This window comes from Gavia stellata, chromosome 18 (genome assembly GCF_030936135.1).
Source record: "Gavia stellata isolate bGavSte3 chromosome 18, bGavSte3.hap2, whole genome shotgun sequence".
In the NCBI taxonomy this organism is placed as follows: domain Eukaryota; kingdom Metazoa; phylum Chordata; class Aves; order Gaviiformes; family Gaviidae; genus Gavia; species Gavia stellata.
The window spans coordinates 933,529-957,195 of record NC_082611.1 but is presented as its reverse complement, the minus strand read 5'-3'; the positions used below and the strand labels follow the sequence as shown (position 1 = coordinate 957,195).

The 23,667-nt window shown below is 44.5% G+C and overlaps 1 protein-coding gene across 1 annotated transcript; it reads left to right on the top strand.

Annotated features, from left to right (window-relative positions):
* The first annotated feature begins 615 nt into the window (after positions 1 to 615).
* COG7 (component of oligomeric golgi complex 7) lies at positions 616 to 22,396 on the top strand. Its single transcript, XM_059826326.1, has 17 exons — positions 616 to 781; positions 1,348 to 1,496; positions 2,564 to 2,680; positions 2,863 to 3,031; positions 4,930 to 5,012; positions 5,761 to 5,883; positions 7,851 to 8,049; positions 10,127 to 10,254; positions 10,856 to 11,010; positions 12,196 to 12,312; positions 12,845 to 12,910; positions 13,693 to 13,879; positions 14,873 to 15,013; positions 15,483 to 15,566; positions 17,532 to 17,646; positions 19,981 to 20,124; positions 21,599 to 22,396. Exons 1-17 carry the CDS (start codon positions 616 to 618, stop codon positions 21,763 to 21,765), a joined length of 2,310 nt encoding a protein of 769 aa, XP_059682309.1. The 3' UTR covers positions 21,766 to 22,396.
* The last annotated feature ends 1,271 nt before the right edge of the window (positions 22,397 to 23,667 follow it).

The window sequence follows — 23,667 nt, the reverse complement described above, 5'->3', positions numbered from 1 at the left end:
CCTCCGCAAGGCCGCCTCTTGCAGGAGCGGAACGCCGCCTGCGAGGACATCAACCCTCAGCCGTCCCAGACCTCACTCGCCACGGCGTTTTGTTAACACCCTGCACTGCCAGCTGCGGGGCAGGGAACCGGTTTATTTTATTGCTCGGTATCATCGGAGCAGGGGTGGGAGGGGGGCACCCCCGCGCTGCACCGGGGCCCGGAGGACCTTCCGCGAGCCCCTCCTCCGGCCCTGGCAGCTCCGGCGGTTATTTCGGCCTGGGCTCTCCGCGCCGGCACCACCCGCTCGTCTTCCTCCGCAGACCCCGCCGAGGGTCGCGTCTCTCCGCCTTCAAGCTGCGCCCAGGCTGCTCCGGGGTGGGGGCCGGGCCCCGGGGCCTCCGTTCCGCGGGGCGCCGGCCGAGCTCCCCGCCCGGCCCGGCCCGGCCCACCAGCGCCGGGGAACGCCCCGCGGACGGTGGCCGCCAGGCGCCGGCGCGCAGCGGGTACGGTGGCCGGCAGGGGCCTGGGGCGCGTTTCCTGGGGCGCCGCGGCTGCTGGTGGCCGGCGGGGCCGCCGCTGTGGCCGGCCTGCCCCCGCGGGTGCCCGCCGCGGGCCCGCAGGCGAGGCGGCGGCGATGGATTTCTCCCGGTTCCTGTCGGATGACTTTGAGGTGAAGAGCTGGGTGAACGCGGCCTTCCGGGCCGTGCAGCAGGAGGCCCCCGGGAAGGTGGACGCCCACGCCGCCACCCTGGTGATGAAGTTGCAGCTCTTCATCCAGGAGGTCAACAACGCCGTGGAAGGTGAGGCGGGCGGCGGGGCAGGGCCGGGGCGGTGGTCCCGGCCATCGCCAGGCGCCCTGCGGGGCCGGCCCGTTGCTGAGGCGTAGAGGTGTCGGGCTGGCTCCGGTGTGGGTCTGTTACTCCAGCTGTGGTGCTGGCTGGCGGGCTGCTGCTGTACCCTCTGTGTCCTGAGCTCTGGGAAACGGCTGCCCCTGCCAGGGGAGGTTTAGATTGGGTATTAGGAAAAACTTCTTCACCGAAAGGGTTGTCAAGCGCTGGAACAGGCGGCCCAGGGAGGTGGTGGAGTCACCATCCCTGGGGCGACGTAAAAGACTGTGGACGTGGCACTTAGGGAGATGGTTTAGTGGTGGACTTGGCAGGGCTGGCTAACAGCTGGACTCGATGGTCTTAAAGGTCTTTTCCAACCTAAATGATTCTATGATAAAGTACGTCTTTAAAGATAAAACTAAAGTTTCGTTGTTTGGGGTTTTGTAAGTCTTGAAGATTACATAAAATTATTGAAAACCTCCCTCTTTCTTGCAAGGGTTCTCAGGCCCCCCTCACTGTACCGCTTGGTGTTTCTCTAGAAACAAGCCACCAGGCTCTCCAGAACATGCCCAGAGTCCTCCGGGAAGTGGAAGTCTTGAAACAGGAGGCAACATTCCTGAAGGAGCAAATGATCCTTGTTAAAGAAGATATCAAGAAACTTGAAGAAGACACAGCTCAGTCAATGCAGGTAGATTCTTGTCTTACTTAGTGTTTGTCTGCAACTTGTGAAATTCTAAAGTTTCCAGACTTGTTTGTATTAAACAATCTTGTGAACTCAAGGTAGACAAAGCCACTTCTTTAAATGTTAATAGTAGAAAAGTGGGCGTGACCCAGACTAGTGCAATCTGCATCTCCTGAGGAACAGCTGATCTTGTTTAAGTTCAGACAGAGTTGCTGTTACCTGGTTGGGGACACTGGTTTCTGCCCGGATTTCTGCCTGTTGTTAGCTGGGGCGCGTAGCGTTTTTCAAGCAAAGTGGATACTGAAAGTACAAATCCAGAATTCAGACTAACCTTTTGTTGTTTAACTCTGGGAATTGACTTAACATCTCTAGCCCTTTCAGCCAACTCCTTCTTCCTTGTGTCCTGATTTGGGCTGGAGTAGAGTTAATTTTCTTCCTAGTAGCTGGTATAGTACTGTATTTCGGATTTAGGATGAGAATAACGTTGATAACACACTGATGTTTTAATTGTTGCTGAGCAGCACTTAGACTAAGTTAAGCACTTTTCAGCTTCTCACACTGCCCTACCAGGTGCACAAGAAGCTGTGAGGGGACACAGCCAGGACAGCTGACCCAAACTGGCCAAAGATGTATTCCATACCATACGATGTCACGCTGAACAAAAAAAAACTGTGGGGAGTTGGCCGGGGAGGGGCGTGCAGCTGCTGCTCAGGAACTGGCTGGGCATCGGTCAGTGGGTGGTGAGCAGTTGCGTGGTGCATCACTTGTTCTGTATATTCTTTTATCATTATTGTTATTATTTCCTTCCATTTCTGTCCTATAAAATTGTCTTTATGTCAATCCACAAGTTTTACCTTTTCTCCGATTCTCTCCCCCATCCCGCTGGGGGGGAGTGAGCAAGCGGCTGTGTGGTGCTTCATTGCTGGCTGAGGTTAAACCACGACACCTGGTAATGGCATGATCTTTTCACACTTTTTTTATAAAGTCCGAGCGAAAAATAATTCCCGTAATATATCTATGGTAGTCATCTCTTGTTTCAATGGGCAACATTTTATTTTATTTTTTTTCTTCAGGTCCTGGTAGAGATCGACGGAGTGAAATCTAGAATGCAGTTGGCTGCCGAGTCACTTCAGGAAGCAGACAAATGGAGCACGTTAAGTGCAGACATTGAAGAGACTCTTAAAACACAGGTAGATACCCCATTATTCTTTTTGGTCTTTGTGCCTTCAGCTTTCCAGGGAAACTGTGTTTAAAAGTAGGTTTTTGAAGTGACTTTAAAACATGTGCCTGTTTGTAAAATGTCATTACGAAACAGGTATTAATGCTTTCTAAGGTCATGTTCGGTAACCGGGTTGCCTTTCCCTGGTGGCAGGATGTCTCTGTGATTTCGGCCAAGCTAACAAGTATGCAGAGCAGCCTGGCTATGCTTGTGGATACGCCGGATTACTCCGAGAAGTGTGTGCATCTTGAGGCTCTGAAGAACCGACTAGAGGCCATGGCCAGCCCTCAGATTGTTGCTGCTTTTAACTCCCAATCTGTAGGTTAGTAAAGCTTGATGTCATTTACTACCAGTGCCAAGTTTATTGTCTTTCAAAAATAGAATGTTGTTTGGGTGAGGAATTTGTGTCCTGAAGGTTCCTGGTGCTGGGTTGCGTGCTTTTTCTGGTGGAGCTAGATGCCATGAAAGTTTTGTGCTCCGCAGCTGCCTGTGGTCCAGTGCATCTTTGATTTTCTTACAGTTTGGTGTACCTGTGGCCATTATGGGAAATAAGGAAAATGTGGGCTGGTTTTACAGGCCATGTAGATGTGTGAAATGGAGGTGCTGAGGCAGGGCTGACCTGCTGTTGTAGTTTAGTTGTGCCATGGATGCTCTCCAAGTGGGAAGTGCGGCTCACGGAAGCAGGCGGCCTCTGGTTTTCTGTTATCATAGTGCTGCTGGGCATTTCTGTTACCGCCTGGTGGTGTAATCAAGAAGGAAATTTGTTTGGAAACGTTCTGACTCTACTACCTTGTAAAAGTTGTTTTATAAACTCTCCTTTAGAAAATTCGACTTTTTGGACTGTTCTTTGCCCCTCCTTCCCCCTCCTACTGTCACAGCGCTTCTGAAAAATACTTGTTCTGGTTGTTGCCTCTCACCTACGTGCACCTTGAGGTCCCAGTGAGGACCTTTTGCTGCACAGCGCTCTGTGGAGTTCTTGTCTATGTAAAGGCAAGGCGCAGCAGTGCGTGGCTGCAGACAGCTGGAGGGAGCGGAGGAGGGAAGAAGCTCTATGTGCTGTGCATCTAACAAATGTGCTTAATCCTTTGCATAGATCTCTCTCTTCTTTCTCACATTCCTCTGCTGGCTTTTCTTCTTTGCACAGCCTCCTTTTTTCCTGGACTGTGCTCATCACCTTCACAGTAGGTCCCGTGCCTTTTTTCTGCTGTTTTAGTGCATTGCCCTTTATAGACAAATTCAGGACAAAGAATGAAGTTTTGGAATATTTTCTCTGCTTAGGGTGAAAGTAAATTGAATAGTCACATGCTCCATGAGTTCTCTGCCAAAGAAAACGTATAGGTGCAAGAAAGCTGCTGGCAGCAGGTCTGCTGGTATGAGGTCCTTTGCTTGGGCATACTGTTCGGAATAATTCACTTTAAGCACTGTTTGCATTCTTGTTCCAAATCTATTCTGGGCTTTTGGAGACATGGGCTTTTTTCCCATTGAAGAAAGTTTCTCTGTTTACTGTGAAGTCATGCTTTTTCCTGAAGTCCAGCTCCTATAAATGTAACATGAGTCCGTAAATGTATCCCCAGAGAGTCTGTATTCGATGACTTCCACAGACGTAGAGCATTTCAAGTTACTTAGTGTTCTAGTTTCTCTGCCTTCTGGGTCCTCTCTGAAAAACAAGGTCTCATTACTAATTTCTCTAACCCCAGCTGTATTTTGTGGACAGAACTATAGTCATCCCCCTTACAGTACAAAAAAGACTTTTGAGGAACTTGGATTTCAAAGCTTTGTGTAAGAGCTAACTGCGCTGTTAGTCAGTCTCAAGGCAGCTAGCTTAGGTATCAGTTTGAGGAGTGGTGAAAGCAAAGCTGAGGACTTTGTGAGGTATGTTCTAGTTTTATGGAGAGCGGCTTGTTTCTGGAAAATAATGATTTCCTTCTAGGAGATGCTCTGGTTTTATCTGTCTTTAAGACTAGGTATGTTTGCTGGTTAAGAAGTTAAATTTAAGAAGTTACATTTGTTCCTCGTGTCTCCTACCTGTCCTTGTTTGAGTGTGGGTTTTAGGCAGTTCTGCTCCTATGAGAAGATAAGCAAACAAAAGGTGAAGGTGTGTCTTTCTGTATAGGCTATTGTGCATACACCCATAAAAGAATCCTCTTGCTCAGTTAGACTAGTGTATCACCCTCAGCTTCCAGACTGACTGTTAACTGCCTATTATTTTGTTTTGTTTAGATCAGGCAAAAACGTTTGTTAAAGTCTTCACTGAAATTGATCGGATGCCCCAGCTTCTTGCTTATTATTATAAATGTCACAAGGTAAGTATTTTGATGGAGGAATAAGAATTTGAATTCTTGCATGGGTAGGACTGTAGGGGGAGCTGCTACGTCATGTATTTTACCTTTCCTGCTCCAAGGAGGGTGGAACCTGTTCTTTTCCGTGTTTCATTCTCTGATTTCTCTTTCTGGCTTTTAACAGCTTTGGTTACAGCCCATGTTTCAGGAGTAATTCTCCATTCAGGCCTTTGTGTTCCTCCCTGCAATAGACATAGGATATGTGCGTTCTGCTTGATTTCTCTGTGCCTTATAGTTTTGCTTTGCTTTTCTTGGATGTGGCTATGTCAGCAATAACTTTATTGCTCCAACTTGCCAGCTGCTGACTTCTGTAAACTCTTTTCAGGTAAGATTAAAAGTTGGAATTCCAGACAGTTCTGTAGCCATAACCTGATCCTCAAATTTCTCTCATGACTGTGACTTTTGAGGATTAAGTTCATGGCTAGGGCTTGCCAAGTATTTCAACTATTATGTGCCGGTATCAGTTACAGTCCCATTTTATGAGTAAAATACCAATGTTAATTAAATCTTTGAATCAACTAAGAAGCCTCTAGCTTCATGCTGAAAGTATTTTCCTTAACAATGTTATGTTGAAATCTGGAGAGAGGAGTAAGGGTGGGCGTTGTGTTTTAGCAGAAGTGCTTTGCATGGGAAGTTCTTGGTTCGAAATAACAAAAGCTAGATCTGTGCACTGTCGGTTCTCCTCTTAGAATGGTTCTTATTACCCCTGCAGGTGCAGCTGGTAGCAGTGTGGCAGGATCTTTGCCAAAGTGACTTAAGCTTAAATCGCCAATTGACTGAACTGTATGACACACTCCTTGGGACGTGGCACTCACAACTTCAGTGGGCAGCACAGGTGCAGTGACCGTTTATTATTGGTGCAGCGTATGGGAGAGGATGAGATTGAGCACACTCTCTTAATTCTCATAAAGTGCTCGCATAAAGTTCATTGGTGCTCGCTCTTTGAGTTACACTCTGTGCCTTATCAACGCAGGACAGGGTTTGCAACCTACTTTCTGTTTCTTGCAGACAAGATTTGATTTCTGGTGTTCTACCAACAGCAAGGTTGCTGTGTTATTGACATTAAAGCTGCTCTATCACTTTCATCTGTATCTTAAGTTAAATCTAATTTGTTGGTGTTGCAAATGTGTTCTGTTGCAAGACATTTGAAATACCTGAGTTGCTTATCACTTGGCCTGGAGGAGTCCCGCAAGGTCATATTGGACTGACTCATGTCACTCTGTGTAAGACATCTGAGGGCTTCTGCTATCTCCCATTGGAGTCTCTGTGCTTGTTTGTCCTGCCAAGAATACCATAGGATCCAAAAAAGTTACTGTCCTTTAGTGAAATGAAGAAATAAGTTCATATTGTTGAGCCTGTAAGAGTTTTTCATCCATGAAGGGTAAGAGATTCTTATCTTCATGTTACGAAGCCTGGTGCAAGTGCTAGGTCTGTACTGCAAAGGAGCTCAGTGTTTCCTTGAAATGTATTTTTTCTGCCTAATGAGTCGATGTGAATTATAGGTCAGATGTCAGCTTGCATTTTAGCAGATACTCTTTGAACTGGGGATTGTGAGAGGTAGATGGCACATGGGACAAAGCTCGTGTCACTCAATCTCCTGTGTTGCTTCTGCCTTCTGAAGAATTCTTGGACCTTTTTCATGCTATTCAGTATCGATGGTGACCTTGCTGCAGGAGACTCGTGGTGATCCCAGCTTTCAAAGCAAATAAGAGAGAATAGGTGGCGAAAAAGTCACAATAAAAGGCTGTAACACATTTTATGGTAGCGGAGTTGAAGGTGGTGCACGTAAATAAAAATTCTCAACTGATTACAGTCTTTCTAGCCTTTCCAGTACTGACTTCTCCCTATCTGACCAGTAATTTGGCTCGTGATACAGTACTACGTCTTCATATTTTACCAATATATGTGTTTTTTCCCAACATACCTGGGTAGACTGAGTGCTCTGTTTTCAGATGCCCTTTTCTGCCAGGTGGTTTTTTGAATTACTGTAGTGCCTGTGTTCTGCTGAATTCAGTTTTGGACCTATACCTATCTTCTGGGTTTTGGTTACTGTATTCAAAGCACCGTTTCAATGGTAAAATATGTATTGACTTAGGCTTTTGTCATCAGGCTGTCCTGCATGCTAGGTCAGTGAGGCTGTCGCAGGCTTAGCAGACCTCTTTTGGGTTTTTTTGCCCCTTTTGAGATTTTTCACATTTGTTTTTGTTGCCTTTTGATTGGGAGCTCATGTCATCTGAGGAATCTATGATCTGTTAGTGCACAAAATGTCGTCATCTTCATCTGTAGATCACTATCTCTCACCAATAGGTAATTTTACAATAATTCTTCAATAGAAAGGAGCAGACTCCCAGCAGAGTTTTCTGTGCTGGGTGTGAAAAAGTCTAGGTCGGGCTGCTGCTCCTTTCTCTCCCAAGTCTTCGCTCCCTGGTTATGGCAGCCTGTCTCTCTGCGGACAGCATTTGCAAACCCGACTGTTCTGCCTCTTCTGTCCCTCTGTTTCAGGAGCCCAGGTCACTGTGGCAGGGGCATAAGGGAGACTGTGGTGGGCACAGTTGCCCCTGGGAAGTGGTGCTGCTTCGCCAGCAGTGCAGCAGCAGATGTTCAGGGGGGCTGGAGAAGGTATCAGCCCATGGACAGACAGGGCCTGCTCAGTTTGGAGTGGGACAATCTGTCTTTGCTGAGACAGTGACATGTGGTTTGTACATTGCGGCGCTCTCCCTGGAAGCTGTCTGCTGCTGTTTGCTGCCTGTCATGTTCCTCTGAGATAACGTGCTTTTGCTAATAGCTTTTCTGTTACCACAGGTTTTCAAGAACCCCCATGAAATTGTGACTGTATTATTGATTCAAACTCTGGGAGCATTGGTGCCTTCCATCCCTGTCTGCCTCAGCACCGCCATGGAGAGAACGGGCCAAGAAACCAAGCTGAATAAGCTGCTGGAGCTCTATGATGCCACCATCCACTTCGCAAAAGGGCTGGAAGTAGCAATGCTGCCAAACCTGAGTAAGGCACTCTCACTGAATTTTGTCATTCTGTTTTGTCAACTCCTTTGTAAAGTTCTACTCTGGGATTTTGTTTAGTTTTACATGGGAGGAGAGATTGTATCTTCTACAACATTGACCAGTTACATGTCTTTTGCACCTTTGTGTGTATATGTATGTATCTTACACTAAAAATATTGACACAATACTGAATGAGTTTACTGAAGCAGACCTGTTCTGAGCATGCTGGCTGTCCTGGGTAAATAATATGTAGTGCTTTTCCTTTTACAAGCATTAGTTTTTCTTCTGTCTAACGGATGAGGAAATGTCTCTAGGGAAGCTATCTGTGAAACCCATTGTGAAAGATCACAAAGCATAAAAGTTGAGAAGTTTCCTGGAATTCAGTCACACCTTACTAAACAAGAGAAAACCTGCTTGAAAGCTGCATCCATTGGATTCTTAATTTTTATTTTGTGGCTTATGTTTTAATCAAGTGAAAATGCAGGGCCAAATATTATTTCTGAACCGTTGGTAGTTTATTCCCTAGCAGCATCCTCAGTGTTTGATTCAAAATATAATCTGTGCTTTCCTTACCCTATGATGTTTGTCATCTCATTTTGGTCATGACTTGATGAATAATTCCCGCAAACCACAAAGTAGTGAGGTGCTGTGTTTACATAGGTTTACACCCGACTTGAACTGTTGGCTATTTATAGTCCTTTATTAATCTGGTAGGGCTTCTTCAAAGACCGGCTATGGGAAAATCCTAAATTAAAGCTAATGGAGCATTCCTAATGCTGCGTTTCCTGTGTTTGGTTCCTCATGACATTGTCTTGAGCTATTTAAACCAGGATTCTTACTTGATCATGTGAATTATGATTACTGGGCAATTTCAAGGAGTATGACTGTCGTTGTGTCTGTTTTTGTTGTCTTTGTGATTGCGTACTCTTGTCAGTCATTTTCTATCCTTGGCTTAGCTTAATCTGTGGTTCGTAATAGAAAATAGACTTGGAAAAATGATGTCAAATTCTAGAAGATGATGGAATAAGACGACAGCTGCTGAACTACTGTCCGAGTGTGTTTAAAAAAAATAAATTCTTTATTTCCATCTCTTTTTTGCTGTGGGGTAAGATGTTTGGGAAGAGAAATATCTCAAGAATGGAAAGGCCAGGTGACTCAGCAGAACAGGGCCAAACCAGTTCCTACGTATGTGTATGTGAGGGAAGGGTTCAGTTATGATTCATGGGATAATTTGGGTTGGAAGGGACCTCAGGAGATGATCTAGTCCAACCTCCTGCTCCAAGCAAGGTCAGCTGTGAGTTCAGACCATGTTACTCGGGGTATTGTCCAGTCTGATCTTGAAGATGTCCAAGCATGGAGATAGCACAGGCTTTGGACAATGAGCTCCATTGCTTGTCTGTCCTTAGGATGTGAAAGCTTTTCCTTATATCCAGGATTCAAAGTAATTCTGGTTTGCTGCTAGTTTGAGTTTGGCAAAACTTCATGATAACATCTGGTGTCCAGTTCTGATTTGAGAAACAATCATTCAGACCTGGTTTTTGTTTGGGTTTGCAGCTCCCTGCTCAACAGAATGGCACTGAAATGCTGAGTTCACGGTTCGCGTTTGACTCTGGTTGATGAACACCGTGAAGTGGTAGTGCTAAGTGAATTGAGTTAGTGTCAATCATTTTAAGTATGAACCAGGCTTTCCGATAAATGAGGATTGCCCTTGTTTTAAGTTGTGGGAGTATTGTGTTTCACTTCTCAAATGGTTTCAGTACTTTCCTTCTACCGTAGGTTGGAATGTTTAATAGATTTTTATTTTTTTTTTGTCACCAGGCTATTTTGGAGCAGTGAGTGATAATTTTGTTGAGGCACTTGTTGAGGTAGAACATCTTGGTTTTAGGAAGCAGGTAGAGATAATAACCTTGTTTTGTAAAAAAAATAAATCTGTGTACTTGAGATTTAAAGCTGTTGGGCAACATTCCAAGCCTGTGTAGGCAGCATGCTCAAATTGAATAACTACTGCATGCTGCTTGAAACAAGGTTTTTAGTAGCATGTTCATCAATTTGTAGACTAAATATCTGATTCTTTGTAGAGGAGCAGAACCTGGTAAAAGTGATGGAACTGGTGGAAGCGGTGTATGGTCCGTACAAGCCCTATCAACTTGAGTACGGAGACCTGGAAGAAGAAAATCTCCTCATTCAGATCAGTGCAGTGCCCTTGGTAATGTAGCAGTCTTTGTTCAACTACACAGGGAGAGGCTTGAAGCCTCTACTAAATACAAGGGTCTTTGCCATAGTTATTGCTCTCTTTCCTCCTGTAATTTTTTGATAATATTTCCTGTTTGCAGTATATATTTATACTGTTAATTAAATTTTGTTCACGAGATAAAGTTAATTTCAGCAGCACTGCCAGGTCAGAGGTAACTCCTTTCTTCTGCTCCGTTACCGAGTAACGGGCACTGTGTGGATCTGCTGGAAAAAGTAATATTTTGGTAAAATCTGTCAACTAAGAGCCTGCTTCAGGTTCGATAGAACTTATTAAGAGCAAGGTTGGGGGGAGGAAAGTGCTTTTTGTAGAAGATTCTGTTGTTGGCAGAACTGTTTTTCCTTGAAGACCTACTAAACATAGGAGTTGGCAGCGTGACTTTTATTAACAGTCACTGTGCAGGAGGGTAGAAGCAGTCAGCATTGTTCTCCCTAAGTGTGTCACAAGGTTGGGGGATACTGAGAGAACAATGTGTTACACAAGGTGTCTGGTCTTTAATGCCTGGACACTTGCTGAAAGAAGAGTTAGGCTCAACTTTGTTGTTGTTGTTTTTTAGGAGCATTGGGAAGTAATTGACTGTGTGCAGGAACTGAACCATTCAGTCAACAAACTCTTCATTCTGGCTTCTGGAGCCATCGACAACTGCATTAAACTCACTGATGGACTGGGAGTGTGTGGCCTCCTTAAGGCGCTGAAAGCTCTGTTCACAAAGTAAGGTGCTTTTAGTTACACTGCTGCATTTATCTTAAGGGAGTAGCAAGTATTCAGTTTGTGGCCAAGGACTTTGTAGTTTATGAAAAATGGCTGAGAGCGGAAACTATCTATATCCATAATACGAATCATCTGATATCCCCTCCCACCACTTCATTCAGGCAGTGACTTTTTCTTAGGGGAAAAATGGAAGCTTTTTATGGCTAAATGGAAGACTTTTCTCAGCTGTTTTCTGGTTGAACTGAATTTTCATTTTTAATAAATACTTTTGGAGGGAAAAATGTTTCCCAAAACAGAGTAAGACAAAGACAGATTAGGCTGATGAAAGTAGAACTCAGTGAGGAAATGTATATTTAGTGGGACAAGTGACCTCACATTCAGCATCTACCTGTAAGTGCGAGATAGCCTAGTGAGCGAGGGTCACTGTAAGTTCTTGTCTTAAAGGATCAGTGACAGCCTGCTTAGATCATATCCCAGTACTGATTATCTCCTTATTCTTTCCTGATATTGAAAGAGCTGCTCACCAGATATAAATCAAACTGTTACCTTGCTGCACTGCGAGGAAGAGGGAAGAGGAAAGCACCCTTCTCTGATCTCACCTTCTTTATAGGCAATTACATAGCAGTGTGCATGCCTCCAGCTTATGGGCATTATCTAAAAAAATTAAAGGGGGTGTGTGGAAAACAAAATGTTCTCATTTTTATCCGTGTTCTCATCTGGGGAGTAGCTGAGAAAACAAATTCACGAGATTGTTGTCACTGTGTTCCTGGAGTAAGGGCCAAGTGATGTTGGAGCAGCAGTAGCCTTATAAACTTTTTCTGGTCTTTCCTAGGAGATGTGATTAGCATAGTGGTAACAAAAATGTCTTACTCATACCTTCTCATGGGAGTGGAGAGTTCCTAGTAACCCATAAGCAACAAGTTGAAGTAGCCACACAGTATCTGTTACTTCGAGTCTCTCCCTGTCTTCTAGTGTAGGCTCGAGTGGGCTGTGGCTGATCAGTTCTTCACATCTATGTGTTTGGACTGGAACAACTGTGTCTCTTCTGTACTTCTTCTAATATTTCTGGTTCTTGTTTGGCCCTTGTAGAGAACCGAATGAGCAAATCACAGGGCATGCAGTTATGGTGCTCTCCAACCTATTCTCTTATGCTGGTGCTTATCTCTTCTCTCTTTTTCATTACAGGTATACGTCTGACTTTACAAATACATTGCAGTCTATAAGAAAGAAATGTAAACTGGATGATGTCCTATCAGATTCCCTTTTCCAGGAGGACTGGACTGCATTCCAAAACTCTGTCCGGTAAAGGGGATTTTTTTGCCTGGCTCAGAACAGATTTTTGTATCAAAGTTGAAAGGGAATTACTTGGGGTCAGTTTACACAAGTTCTTAGTGCAGAATGCAGGGCTATGCCCACTTAGCTGCAGTGCTGCTGGGAGCATTAGTGTTACTGACTGGGTTTCAGGTTGCTGCTGGCACAGTAAGTGCTATGAGGCTCCCCACCCTGTCTGGAGCAAGACTTCGTGCCATATCACTTGAAATATCAGCAGCTCTTAAAATTTTTCCCAGTGACACTGAGCTGGCCTTAGCTGTGATGACAAGAAGTAGCATGTGGATGAGGCTGTTTGTTAGGCAAAGAAAATCAATATGTTATCAAATGGATGCAGAGTTAATAACCAAAGTAACTCTTGACAGATGTGTCCCCTGTGGGCTGTGGTTTGGTTATTGCATTTTATAATTACTTGACACGTGTCTGAGATGGGTTGTCTGGGGGGGCATCTGGCATTATCTGCCTCAAATCTAACAACATGTGTTTTTGTCTTGTTCTTTCCCAGGATAATTACTACTTGTGGTGAGCTCCTTCGTCAGTGTGGAGACTTTGAGCAGCAACTGGCCAACAGGTAAGCATTGCTGAACTTAATTCATGAGCTGTCAACGTAGGTACCAAGTTGAAAGAAAACAAACCCCAAGGTGCTTTCATTGCATAGACTGTGGGGGGAAAGCAGAGCCACTGTGATTTCCCTCCACTGCCCCTCCTCATTTTTTGAAATGTCAGAGATCGGTCACAGACCGTTCCACTCAGTTGTGTGCCCTGAGACAGTCGCAAGAATCCTTTTTCTTGGATACCTGGCTGGGCATCAAATAGACTGCCAGATTGGGGTCAGGAAGGAATTTTCCACCAGATCATATTGGCAAGAGTCTCACCCCCCTTGTGACATGGGGCATGAATCATTTGCTGAAATGAATCTAGGTGTGCCTTAACTGATCGATTTCTTGTAACTTGAGGAGTGTCAAGTACAGGCAGCACGTAGGTTCTTTGTTGTTGTTGTTGTTGCTTGTAAGCAGTGCCCTGTTCAGCCTCTTGTAGGTTGAAATGCTTTAGTATGACTTCTGTTGCCTGTGCCTGCAAAAGACACAGGGGCCTGCAGTGCACTGGAGGCTGGGTTTGTTCCGTATTTGCTAGATGTTCTGAGAGCACAATCCTCTCTCTTTCATCTCAGTATTTTTGCAGTTTTTGAGTTGCACAGTACACATGAGAGTTGGCTGTAATTAGTGTCTGCTACCAATGAATACTCTCTCCCTTGAAGTAACATAAAGGTAGCATTGGTCCTTGGACCAACATGAGAACAATAGTGCTGATTTCAGAGGAGTTTGCTGGTGACTTTTGTGTACTTGTTTTCAGGATTTTATCAACTGCTGGGAAGTATCTCTCGGACTCCTACAGCCCTTGTAGTTTTTCTGGCTTTCAGGATACTAGTTCTGCGGAAAAGAAGAGCTCCGTAAAGAATCCCTGGCAGGAATACAATTATCTTTTGAAGGAGAATCCATCCGAGTATGCCAGCCTTATGGAAACGCTTTACACTCTGAAGGTAGCGTTGGTGCCTGGGAGAGCCTTACTCTATCACAGGATGCTGTTGGGCCCACATTTGGTAGATGAGACCTGGATTCCCCCTACAGCCTGATTACTTTTCATCATGAGCTGCAGCCTTTTGATGGGCTATGTTCCATATCTTCCACAGAGACACCGATCCGTGGAGAGATGAAATGTCCAAACCCAGGAAGTCTGGACTCATTCCATCTCTCCCCAGATCTTGGCTGTGTTTTGTGAACATACCCTTACCAGTTCAGGTGAGGGAGATTTTGTCACAGAAAGCATAGAGAAGATTGTGTTGGAGCCATCTCAGATTCTGGAGCCCGCATACTGGCTTCTCAAGACTTTCTTTGCCACTTCTGCTGTGCTGCCATATCCGTTCTGAAATATAATTCTGCAAGATCATTCATGCATGCATCTGTGAACAGGGTAGAATGACTTTAGTTATCTTCTTGTGGATCTAAGTTATGTTTGCCATTGGTCACATGTAGTAGCAAAGTCAAGGTTATGAGTTCTGTCTCTTAGTTCCTCAAAATGTTTTGATTTCTTTTGCACTTAATTTATCTGCAACTTGTGCAGCTCTGCCTTCAGGGTTGTATGTTTGACTTTAAATCTTCCATAGGTACCCTTCACGTAAAACTTTTGCTTAATTCCATGCAGGGAATTGGTTAGTTGTGCCCTTGGAGTAAAAGGCAGTTTTGCCATCTTCTCTGCAATTGTCTCAGTATCTAGCCTGTACTGGTGCCTGGTGTGGCTGGAATGTGATGCTGATTCTTTGCTCTACGTTTCAGGGAGCAGTGCACAGTTTCTGTCTTGAATAAGTGGTTGGAATAGGGCATCCCAAAGGGAACAAGCTGTGCCATTGCAGAGGAAGGCTCTTTTGTGTTAGGATGGCTTAGTAAAGACTTCTTTAAGAATGTTAACATCGCTTCTCTTTGGTCAGTTTAATGACTTCTGTATGTAAACATTTTTCTGTGTCTCTGCATGTTAGGAAAAAGGTACGAGTAACCACAACCTGTTGTCTTCATCTCGATCTGCCCTAAGCCGCCTCAACCAGTTAGCACACCACTTGGCTTTTGACTCTGTTTTTCTTCGCATCAAACAACAACTCTTACTCGTTTCAAAGATGGAGGTGGGTAATGGGTGCATCGGTCTGATCTGAACTGGCAAGGTTTGCCCGTGGGATCCCTTAGGGTGGAGCACAGCTCAATGTTGCTTACCTTTCTCCTTTTCGGAATGCTCCCCTCTGGCATCACATTTCTTCCGTGAGCTACAGTCAGTGGAAAAGTTTACCTCCCTTCGTCCGCAGCATTCGTAACAGACAGCTGCATTTGCAAGCTCTAATGCTTGTTTGAGATGTTGCTTTTCTAACCTGTGTGAGGATGTATTTCCCACAGGGAGCTGTGTGACAAGGGTTGTGTATGTTTTGGGCCTGAGGGATGACAAGGGAAGCAGTTTTCTCACCATCTGTGTTCTGCTTTCTAGAAGTCCTTGGGTAGTCACAGTCGTGTTGCTGGGTGACCCCTCCCTAGGATACCAATAGGCTTCACATAGATTATCCATAGGCTCCATAGATTCTTTCTGCACTTTTTGCCTTCCAGGGTTGGAATTCTGGTGGCATTGGTGAGACCCTGACAGATGACCTGCCAAACTTCAGCCTGACTCCTCTGGAATATATCAGCAATGTAAGAGCGTGCAAGGGTAGTTACTGGAAGCCCGGTGCTGGGGGAATCTCTTCTGTGTTTCCCCGATTTTTTTGTAAAATGGTAGTATTTGTTAAAATTGTTATATGATGGTGATAGATGCTCTCAGTGGTCCAGCCCTCATCAGTTGTGTTGTGCCATGCTTTGTAGCTTTTGTGAAATCCCTGTCAAATTCTGGAATAGCGAAAGAGCGTAGGGAGCACAAGGAGAGGTTCTTCCCTAGTGAAATGCACTGTTTACACTGTTAACTCTTGTAATGGGATGGGAAATGCCAACTTTTGTTTGTAGTGGTGAATACTGAGCGTATCTTCATTATGAAGCTCATGTAGCAGAGAAGTTCCCGCAGTATGTATTGGAGTGATTTAGTCATATTACAAAGTTTAAAAAGTCTTCAGCTCTTACCCTTCTGATCCCTGTGTGACTCTCTGGTTTCTCTTTCTGATGGAATAACAATGAAACCTTTCTGGCAGTGGGGTGTCTGAGTGGAAAAGGAGAGTGAGCTGCTCGTTCCTTCTGACTCAACACTGCAGTTCGGTGCTGCTGAACAGCATTCAGATTGCTCTCCCATTCTCCTCGTTGCTGTTCCAAGTCACTGCCAAATTTGCAGTTCTGATATTAATATTAGCTGCTATTATTATCTCAATACAAAGTACAATTCGATAAGCAAATTTTTTATGTTACTATCATTCTGTGCATTACACAGGGAATGGATTTTTCAAGGACAGGCTGCAAACAAAAGCTTTTAATATTTTGGTTTCCTCTGGCTTATGGCCTACAGCCTTTTATACTCTGCTTTTAAAGCTTAAAAAAAAAAAATGGGTAGTCAGTCAATTTGTGGGATAATTTTATCATGGGTGGTTTGAATTTAGCTATCTGAGAGACTTTTTATGAGGTTTAGAAAGCTCATGGGCAGTGTATCAGATAAAACCTCAAGGAAAGGTTGCTACTGAATTTCTAAGTAGGTTTCTAATTAGCAGTTCACCAGGAGAGACATGCATGGTTGGTAAGAGGCTGAGTATGCTCCCCTGCCACTTTAATTGAAAGTTAAAACTGAGGTGTGTATGGTTGTTACTTGATTCTGTGAGGAATCAAAGGACATTTCTGCCTGTTCAAGGCAAAGAGGAACTTCAGAAAATTTCAGATACAAAGCATTTGTTTTCCGACATCTTTTCAGATCTACCCTTTATCCTGCTGCTGAGAGATAGGTGGGCCAAGACTGAGCCACGACTTTGTCTTGGGTAGTCTTGAAATAACACTACTGCATTGTGCAGTAAAATGGAAAACTAAAAAACTAAAGTAGAGTTTAGAAACAAATTGATGTGGCATATGTGCTCTGTAGAAGAAAAAGCAGGTGACGTGAGCTCAGGAAAAAGCTATTAATGAACATGCTCCATCATGGGGAGGCAGAATACTCTGAACTGTATCTGCACCTAGGAAGATTCTCTGTAGCAGCAGATAATCACTTTATAAACAGTGCAGTATTTGTTGTGTGCCTGAAGTTATGTAGCTTATGTGTGTGAATTTGTGAGCACGGTCCCTGTTTGGGAGTGATACATTTCTGTAATTCATGATTATATTGTCACTTGAATCCGTGTTTCTTCTGTGGTTCTGTTTGGTTTAGTCTCTTAAATTCTGCTCTAGAAAACAAATTGCCAGGAACATTCCAGGGATCAAAGATTTGCTTGGAGTAACAGTTCTCTGTAGAGGTTTTTCTTAACATGATTGTTTCAATGAGTGGTTCTCTGACCTTGGGAAAAATTATTTCTTGTACAAAGTGTAATGATGAGCAAGAGCTAATTTGTTTCTGAGCAAATGTAGGTTAGTGAGTTGCTGTCAAGCTCAGCTTTCCGCTTTCAGGTGTGGATTACTGCAGCTGACTTTTCTTCTCTAGCAAAGTACTTGCTTCACATTTGTTCAGTGACTCAGCTCTTTGTGCTTTTTTTCTAGATTGGGCAATATATTATGTCGCTTCCTCTCCACCTTGAGCCATTTGTCACTCAAGAGGATTCTGCTTTGGAACTGGCATTACATGCTGGAAAACTGCCTTACCCCCCAGAACAAGGTAGGGTGAAGCCAAAGACTTGAAGTGTCTGGGGGAAAGCTTTCACGTTTTGACATTACATGGGTGTGATGTGTTACAGTAACAAAGCTGTTTGAGATCCATTTCCTATCATCTAGTTATGCTGTTTCATCCAAGAGTCTCGGTAATACGCAGGAGGAGCGAGCCTCTAAATAATGAGTAGAACTTTCTCTGTTTCGTTCAAACCAGAAGCTTTAGCTTGGTCTGTTTAAGTTTAGTGTTCATTAAAACTGTGGTTTGGGTGCAGGGTCTGAAGTATTACTGTTTCAGAGTTGGGGCAGTATTTAATATCCTGGGTGTGGGGAGTGAACAGGAGGTGCTGGGGTCAGTTCCCAAACTCTGAAGGGAACCACTGAACCACCTAGACTGAAAGGCTTCTCAGGTTAGCTTTTGCAGCTTCTGCTCCTTATCAGCCTGTCCATCGGAGTACAGTTCACGGAGCGGCTTGGACTGTCAAACAGCTTGCTGAAGGGGGAGTCTTGTTCCAGCTTTGCACTCCTGCCCTCTCCTTTGTGCTGGTCCCACAGTAGGGCCATTTCCATTCATTAACCCCACGGAAAAGTATTCACTTTTTCCTTTTTCTGGCCTACTTTCTCTCAAAAGTGTGTCAATAAAATGATTTAAATCAACTTCCTTAGAGGTCTATTATGCAACAGAGCTGGCAGGAGTGCCCAGCAAGGAATAGGCAAAGAGGAAGCTTGTGACCATGTTTAGAAGCGGTGAGTTGTTAGGTTGGCCGACCCTTTCGCGTAATGGCCCCATCTACTGAAGAAAACAGCCCTGCATCAGTGATCATACACTGTTTTCTTATCCCCAGACAGTATCTAAGCTGGGATTCTTGCAACAACGGCTGCAGGAGCTAACCTAGTATGAAGCCTTCCAGCTTCAGACTTTAGTGAAATCTGGAGAGTGTGTTTCGTAAGCTTAATTTTACACTAGTCACTTGTGATATAAAATATGTCGTCCTCCATGGCCTTGCTGAGAACCACAGCCCCTTAATTTGTTGCTAGAAAAAGAGGAGCCCCTGAGCTCCTTTCTTCAGGAATAGATACTTATTCTCAAGCATGATAGTAATGCTTTTTACTTGTAAACAACTTTTTCCTCTGCCTCTTTTCTCTGTAAATCCAGGAAAAACTACTGTTACGTCCTGTGTGACAGGCTAACCTGCGCCCATCTGTTACAAAGGTTAGGAGCCCATGGTCAGCAACTGGTCCGCTGTCTGTCTGGTTTTGGACAGGTTTTGCATCTTTGGTAATTTCTTTTCTTAAGGGTCCAACCCTGTGTTCTAGTCTCCGTAGTCAGGTTCTTGCTCAGTAAGGACACAATTCTGGAATGCTGACTGCTTCATTTAATTTTTTTTTTCATCCTGTATTAACTCCAGCTGAAAAATCACTGGAGCTCCACTGCTACTGCCAGTGCTACCTGAGCCTTTAGTGATTAGATACCAGCCACCGTGATTAAACGCCCCCGTGCCAAAGGAAGTGCAGTGGGTGCTGCAGGTGGCTGCTGTCTGAGACAGCTATGGCCCAGGTGCCTCTTCAAAACTTTCTCCCCAGAACACACAAGGAGTTCTTTCTGCATCTTTCCTTAATTTCTTGCAGCAAGCTGAGTTCTGGCTCGTGTTCATTCTTCAGATGGCTGTCCTTACCTGTTGTGTCATTAATCCTGCTGCAGTTAACAGCAGCAGCTACATAATGCTTCCCAGCAGGTTGGCAGCGCACTGTGGTTTACTGTGGTTAATCTCTTCTCGGTGTTTGTTTCCACTGACAATCAAGGAAGCGTAGGGCTTGGTATTTATAGTCTTCCTGTAGCCGCCTGAGACTACGCTCTTTAGTTCAGGTTTTAGCCTTACTTATTTTGTCATCTTAAAGTATTTACATGTTTAATAGTTCATTAACTTTCAAAACACTGATGAACACAGAATTCCTTTAGGGCTTGAAAAAAACCTGTGAATCCTTGTCATTGCAGTAGTTTGTAAACTACTCCTGGAAGATGGTCCTACAGAACATGCCAGGCAGTGCCCCTGATCCCAGCCTGATCACCTGTCAGCCCTTCGGAAATGACTTAACCTGGGGAAGTAATAGAGGGAAGTAAAGTGTTATGGGTCTTGAGCTAACTTTCAATGTTGTATGGTATCAGGGAGGATATGTAACTGCTTTGATTACTCCAAAAACAGCTGACAAACTCTGAATCGTAATGAATACCTTAATGTCCTGTTGAAGAAACAGTTAACCGTTTATGAATTGTGTTTTGTTACAAAACCAGCAAATGCAGGTGAGTGAGACTGCTGACAGCTAACAAGAATTTTCTGTCCAGGAGATGAATTGCCTGAGCTGGACAACATGGCTGACTACTGGCTGGGCTCCATCGCCAGAGCTACGATGCAAACTTACTGCGAAGTCATCCTGCAAATACCAGAGCTCACAGTACATTCGACAAAGCAGCTTGCCACAGACATTGGTAAGCTCGGGGCACACGTTGTCCTGAGAACTGTTGCCGTAACACATGGGCTCCTCTGTCGTTACATTAGATTTAAAGAAACTGCAGCCTGGGTTTATTCTTTAGTTGTGAACATGTTGATCTGATAGCCTGCGTGGTGGAGTGGTTCACAGCTTCTCTTTTGCAAAGTGTTCTGTCACATCCCTCTTTGAGGCAAGGGTGACGTTCTGGTAGGTGCTCCTGCTTCTTCACTGCTTTGTGTTTCTGAATGTGGAAGTCAAAGTCCTTCTGAGCTGAGAGCATTCCCTTACCAGCCAGTCTTAGCAAGAAAGATCTGTATATAATCTTTTCAAGTGTGGCACTGCTCTTTCCCTTCTCATCGAGTGCCATGTACTGCCAGTATATGCCATATAGGGGGTACACAGCATGCGCCAAGCTGTTGGGAAGTGCTCCAGTGCATTACGAAGGGAGCAGCTGGTTGATTACTTCTATTCATTTGATAGCTGAAGTAGAGTAGATTATATAAAGGCCTTCTAAAAGTTGTTGTGGAGCACTTGCCCAGCTGATCCTATAGAATCCTATAGGATCAGGTCCCCTGCCATGGTTAACTTATCGCCCTGCTGTTCTGAAGGTGCTAGATGGCTAAATCACTTTCAGCATGGAGAAATTTTCATCAGCAAAGTGGGACATAGCTAGCACATGTTGTTCATCTCTGCCTTCTCCCATCCCATGCAGAGTGACTGAGGGAGGACTGATGGAAGGTGTTGGGGAAGGAATTTCTTCAGGATATGGAGGAGATGTTTTTTTCTTATCTGAAGCTGATGAAAGTGTCACCTCGAGACTACTACAGCTATTGTAAACACCAGTTAGTCCTTTCTTTGCTGTAAATCATGGACGCTGACTTCCCCATGGCCAAGCTCAGAAATAAGGATACAGACAGTATCTCCTCCTCAGCTTGCCTTTTAAGTGTGCTTGAATGTCGGTGAGCTCAGCCTCAATCTTTTTCTTTTTTTTCTGGCATTGCTTAAAAACAAACCAGTGGATTAGAGGCTGGTTGCTCGGCATTGTCCCTGCCATCCTTAATTCCCCACCTGACTTTGAATCAGTGAGCTGGAACTCCCTCCTGCCTCGACAGCCATTCACCTCTGCAGAACTTCCCAGCTTTGTTGCAAGCTCTTTGCCTTTGAAAGTGTGATTGTGATCCTTTTATCTGTAACGGTGGTGACTGACCACCCCAAAGGTGTCGTATGTAGATACTGAAACATGGCAGAATGTGTCTCAGTCCTCTAAACAACACAGATGATTGTCTAAACTAGTGTACAGGAAGCCAAAACTATGCACCAGCCAATACAGTTAGATTCCAACCACGCTGCTGTTTTCTGTGGTTTTGAGCTAGCAGTGACAGGATTCTAGCTGTTGTGAGGAACAAAGAGTAACTTTCATTTGCACAGTGTCTGTTGTCTGTTCACGTATATGTTCATCCTTAATCTTACAGATTATCTAATAAACGTGATGGATGCCCTCGGCCTTCAGCCATCAAGAACACTGCAAAATATTGTAACTCTGTTGAAGGCAAAACCAGAGGACTACCGGCAAGCTGCAAAAAGTGTGCCCCGCAGAATGGCCAGCAGCATCGCTGCAATGAGAGGCCTGGAGTGTTAGCTGCAACGTCCCTGCTGCTGGACACTGCTCAAGGGCTGAACTGTTTGGGTTGGTTTTATTTCCCTATAAACTTTGCAAGGACAGTGAAAATATCTCTAGGGATTAGAGAAATTTATTTCTGAATAACTTTTAATAAATGTCTTTGTCTAGGAAGATCTTGTTCCATTTTTCCATCTTTAGAAATAAGGAAAGATGTCCTACAGCCAAATTTACCAAAAGCTAGCTGGATGGCCTTGAGTAGGCTGAGCAGTGCTGGCTTCTGTCTAGAAATGTTCTGCTGGTTGCTGGAGAGTTCGTGCTCCATGGCGGTGAGACAACTGGCTTTTTCCGAAAATTTAATCAATTCTGAATCTAAAATGATGGGGTAGGTGCAACAAAGATCGACTGATTGGAAGCTCTTCCACCTGGAGGCAATCGTCATTGCTCAAGTCTGTCATTATTCACAAAGTCAAGAAAATGGTCGCATTAATTAGTAGATGAGGCATGATCAAGCTCAACCCTGAGAATAAAACCAGTTTTCTAGGTTGTTCCTTGTGCAATTAATGTATTCTACTGAAAGCTATGAAGTTTATAAGAAATTTAATGGAAGTGTTGCTTTCATGTAAAAATTTATTAAAGCTTGGTACATCGATCTTTTTAAAACAACTTGTCTAGCCTAAGTATGCTTCCAACGCTCCCACAGCTTTTTTCCTTAGGAGAAAACGGGACAGAATACAAAGAGGTCCCAAAACTGGAATGCCAGCTGTGTGAGATGGTGCGGGGTAAAACCTCACATGCAAACTCTTCTGTTTTGGAGGGGAAAAACATCTTTCTTTCCCTTACCTGTATCTACTTCTGCAGTTTTCTCCTCCTCTTCACCACCAGATGCCTTGGGAGAATAATTCTTTTCCCAGTGTCCATGTTTTTGCCTTTTCTTTCGTTAACGTGGTTCAGGCTGCTCTAATCAGTGTTCAGCCTGATCCACAAATCTTTCTGGTGTTTTTGCTTTTTGGCTGGGTTTTTTTTTTTTTTTTTTCAGCCTCTGTCTTTTGGACGGCTGTCATTTGTTGTCCTCCTCTTTGGACTCGTTAGCCTGATACGGTCTCCCCTGGGTGACTGTGTGCTTAGCTGCCATGGCTGCCTCTCTTCTGGGCAGTCCCATGTCTGGTTTGTCACACCGACATCTCGTCTCTGTTTTGTAGCGCACATGTAACATCCCGATACAGGCTTGTATTTTACCAGTGGTGTGGTTTTTGAGTGACATTGGAGTCCTTTGCTGTTCTCAGCTGGACTTTGGTGATGTTTTACTGCTGGAACTGCAGTCTGGGGAGGTGAGGAGAGCAGAGGTGCTTTATAAACAGATTTTGGGTTTCGCGAATTTTGGCGCCTAAAAAAATTTCACAGCAGGGAAGTAAAATGTGTTTCCTGGAATGTTTGGGTTTTTTTCTTGGCAGGGTTTTCAGTGAAATGTTTACGCTTTTGTTTCAAGAGTATGAAAATTCTGTTAAAAAAATCCCCAAATGAATGGGAAATTTGGTACTGTATTGAGTTGGGACTTCTCGGGTGTCTCGTTGGGCTGCGATTCGTGAAGCCTTTCCCCTGGAGAGCTCTGTGCCCAGTCCCGTGCAGTGCTCGGCTGAGTCTTCCAGCGGCTGCACTGCTGCTGCAGCAAGACAAAACCCCCTTTGTGCACATACGCTTATCTGCCGTCGGTCCGTTTGGGAGAGAGAGCCAAGCTGGTAAAGAGCCGAAGTCAAGTACCTGAGACACTTTCCGCTTTTATTAGTTGTCAGACGCCCTCTATAAACCAGCGGTAACTGGAATGGTAAACTGTCTGTGTCCGGCCAAAGAACATGCTGTTCCAATTTACCCTTGGTGTGAGATGGGTGAATCTCACTGTTTGTGCCTCTCCCATCCTTCTGC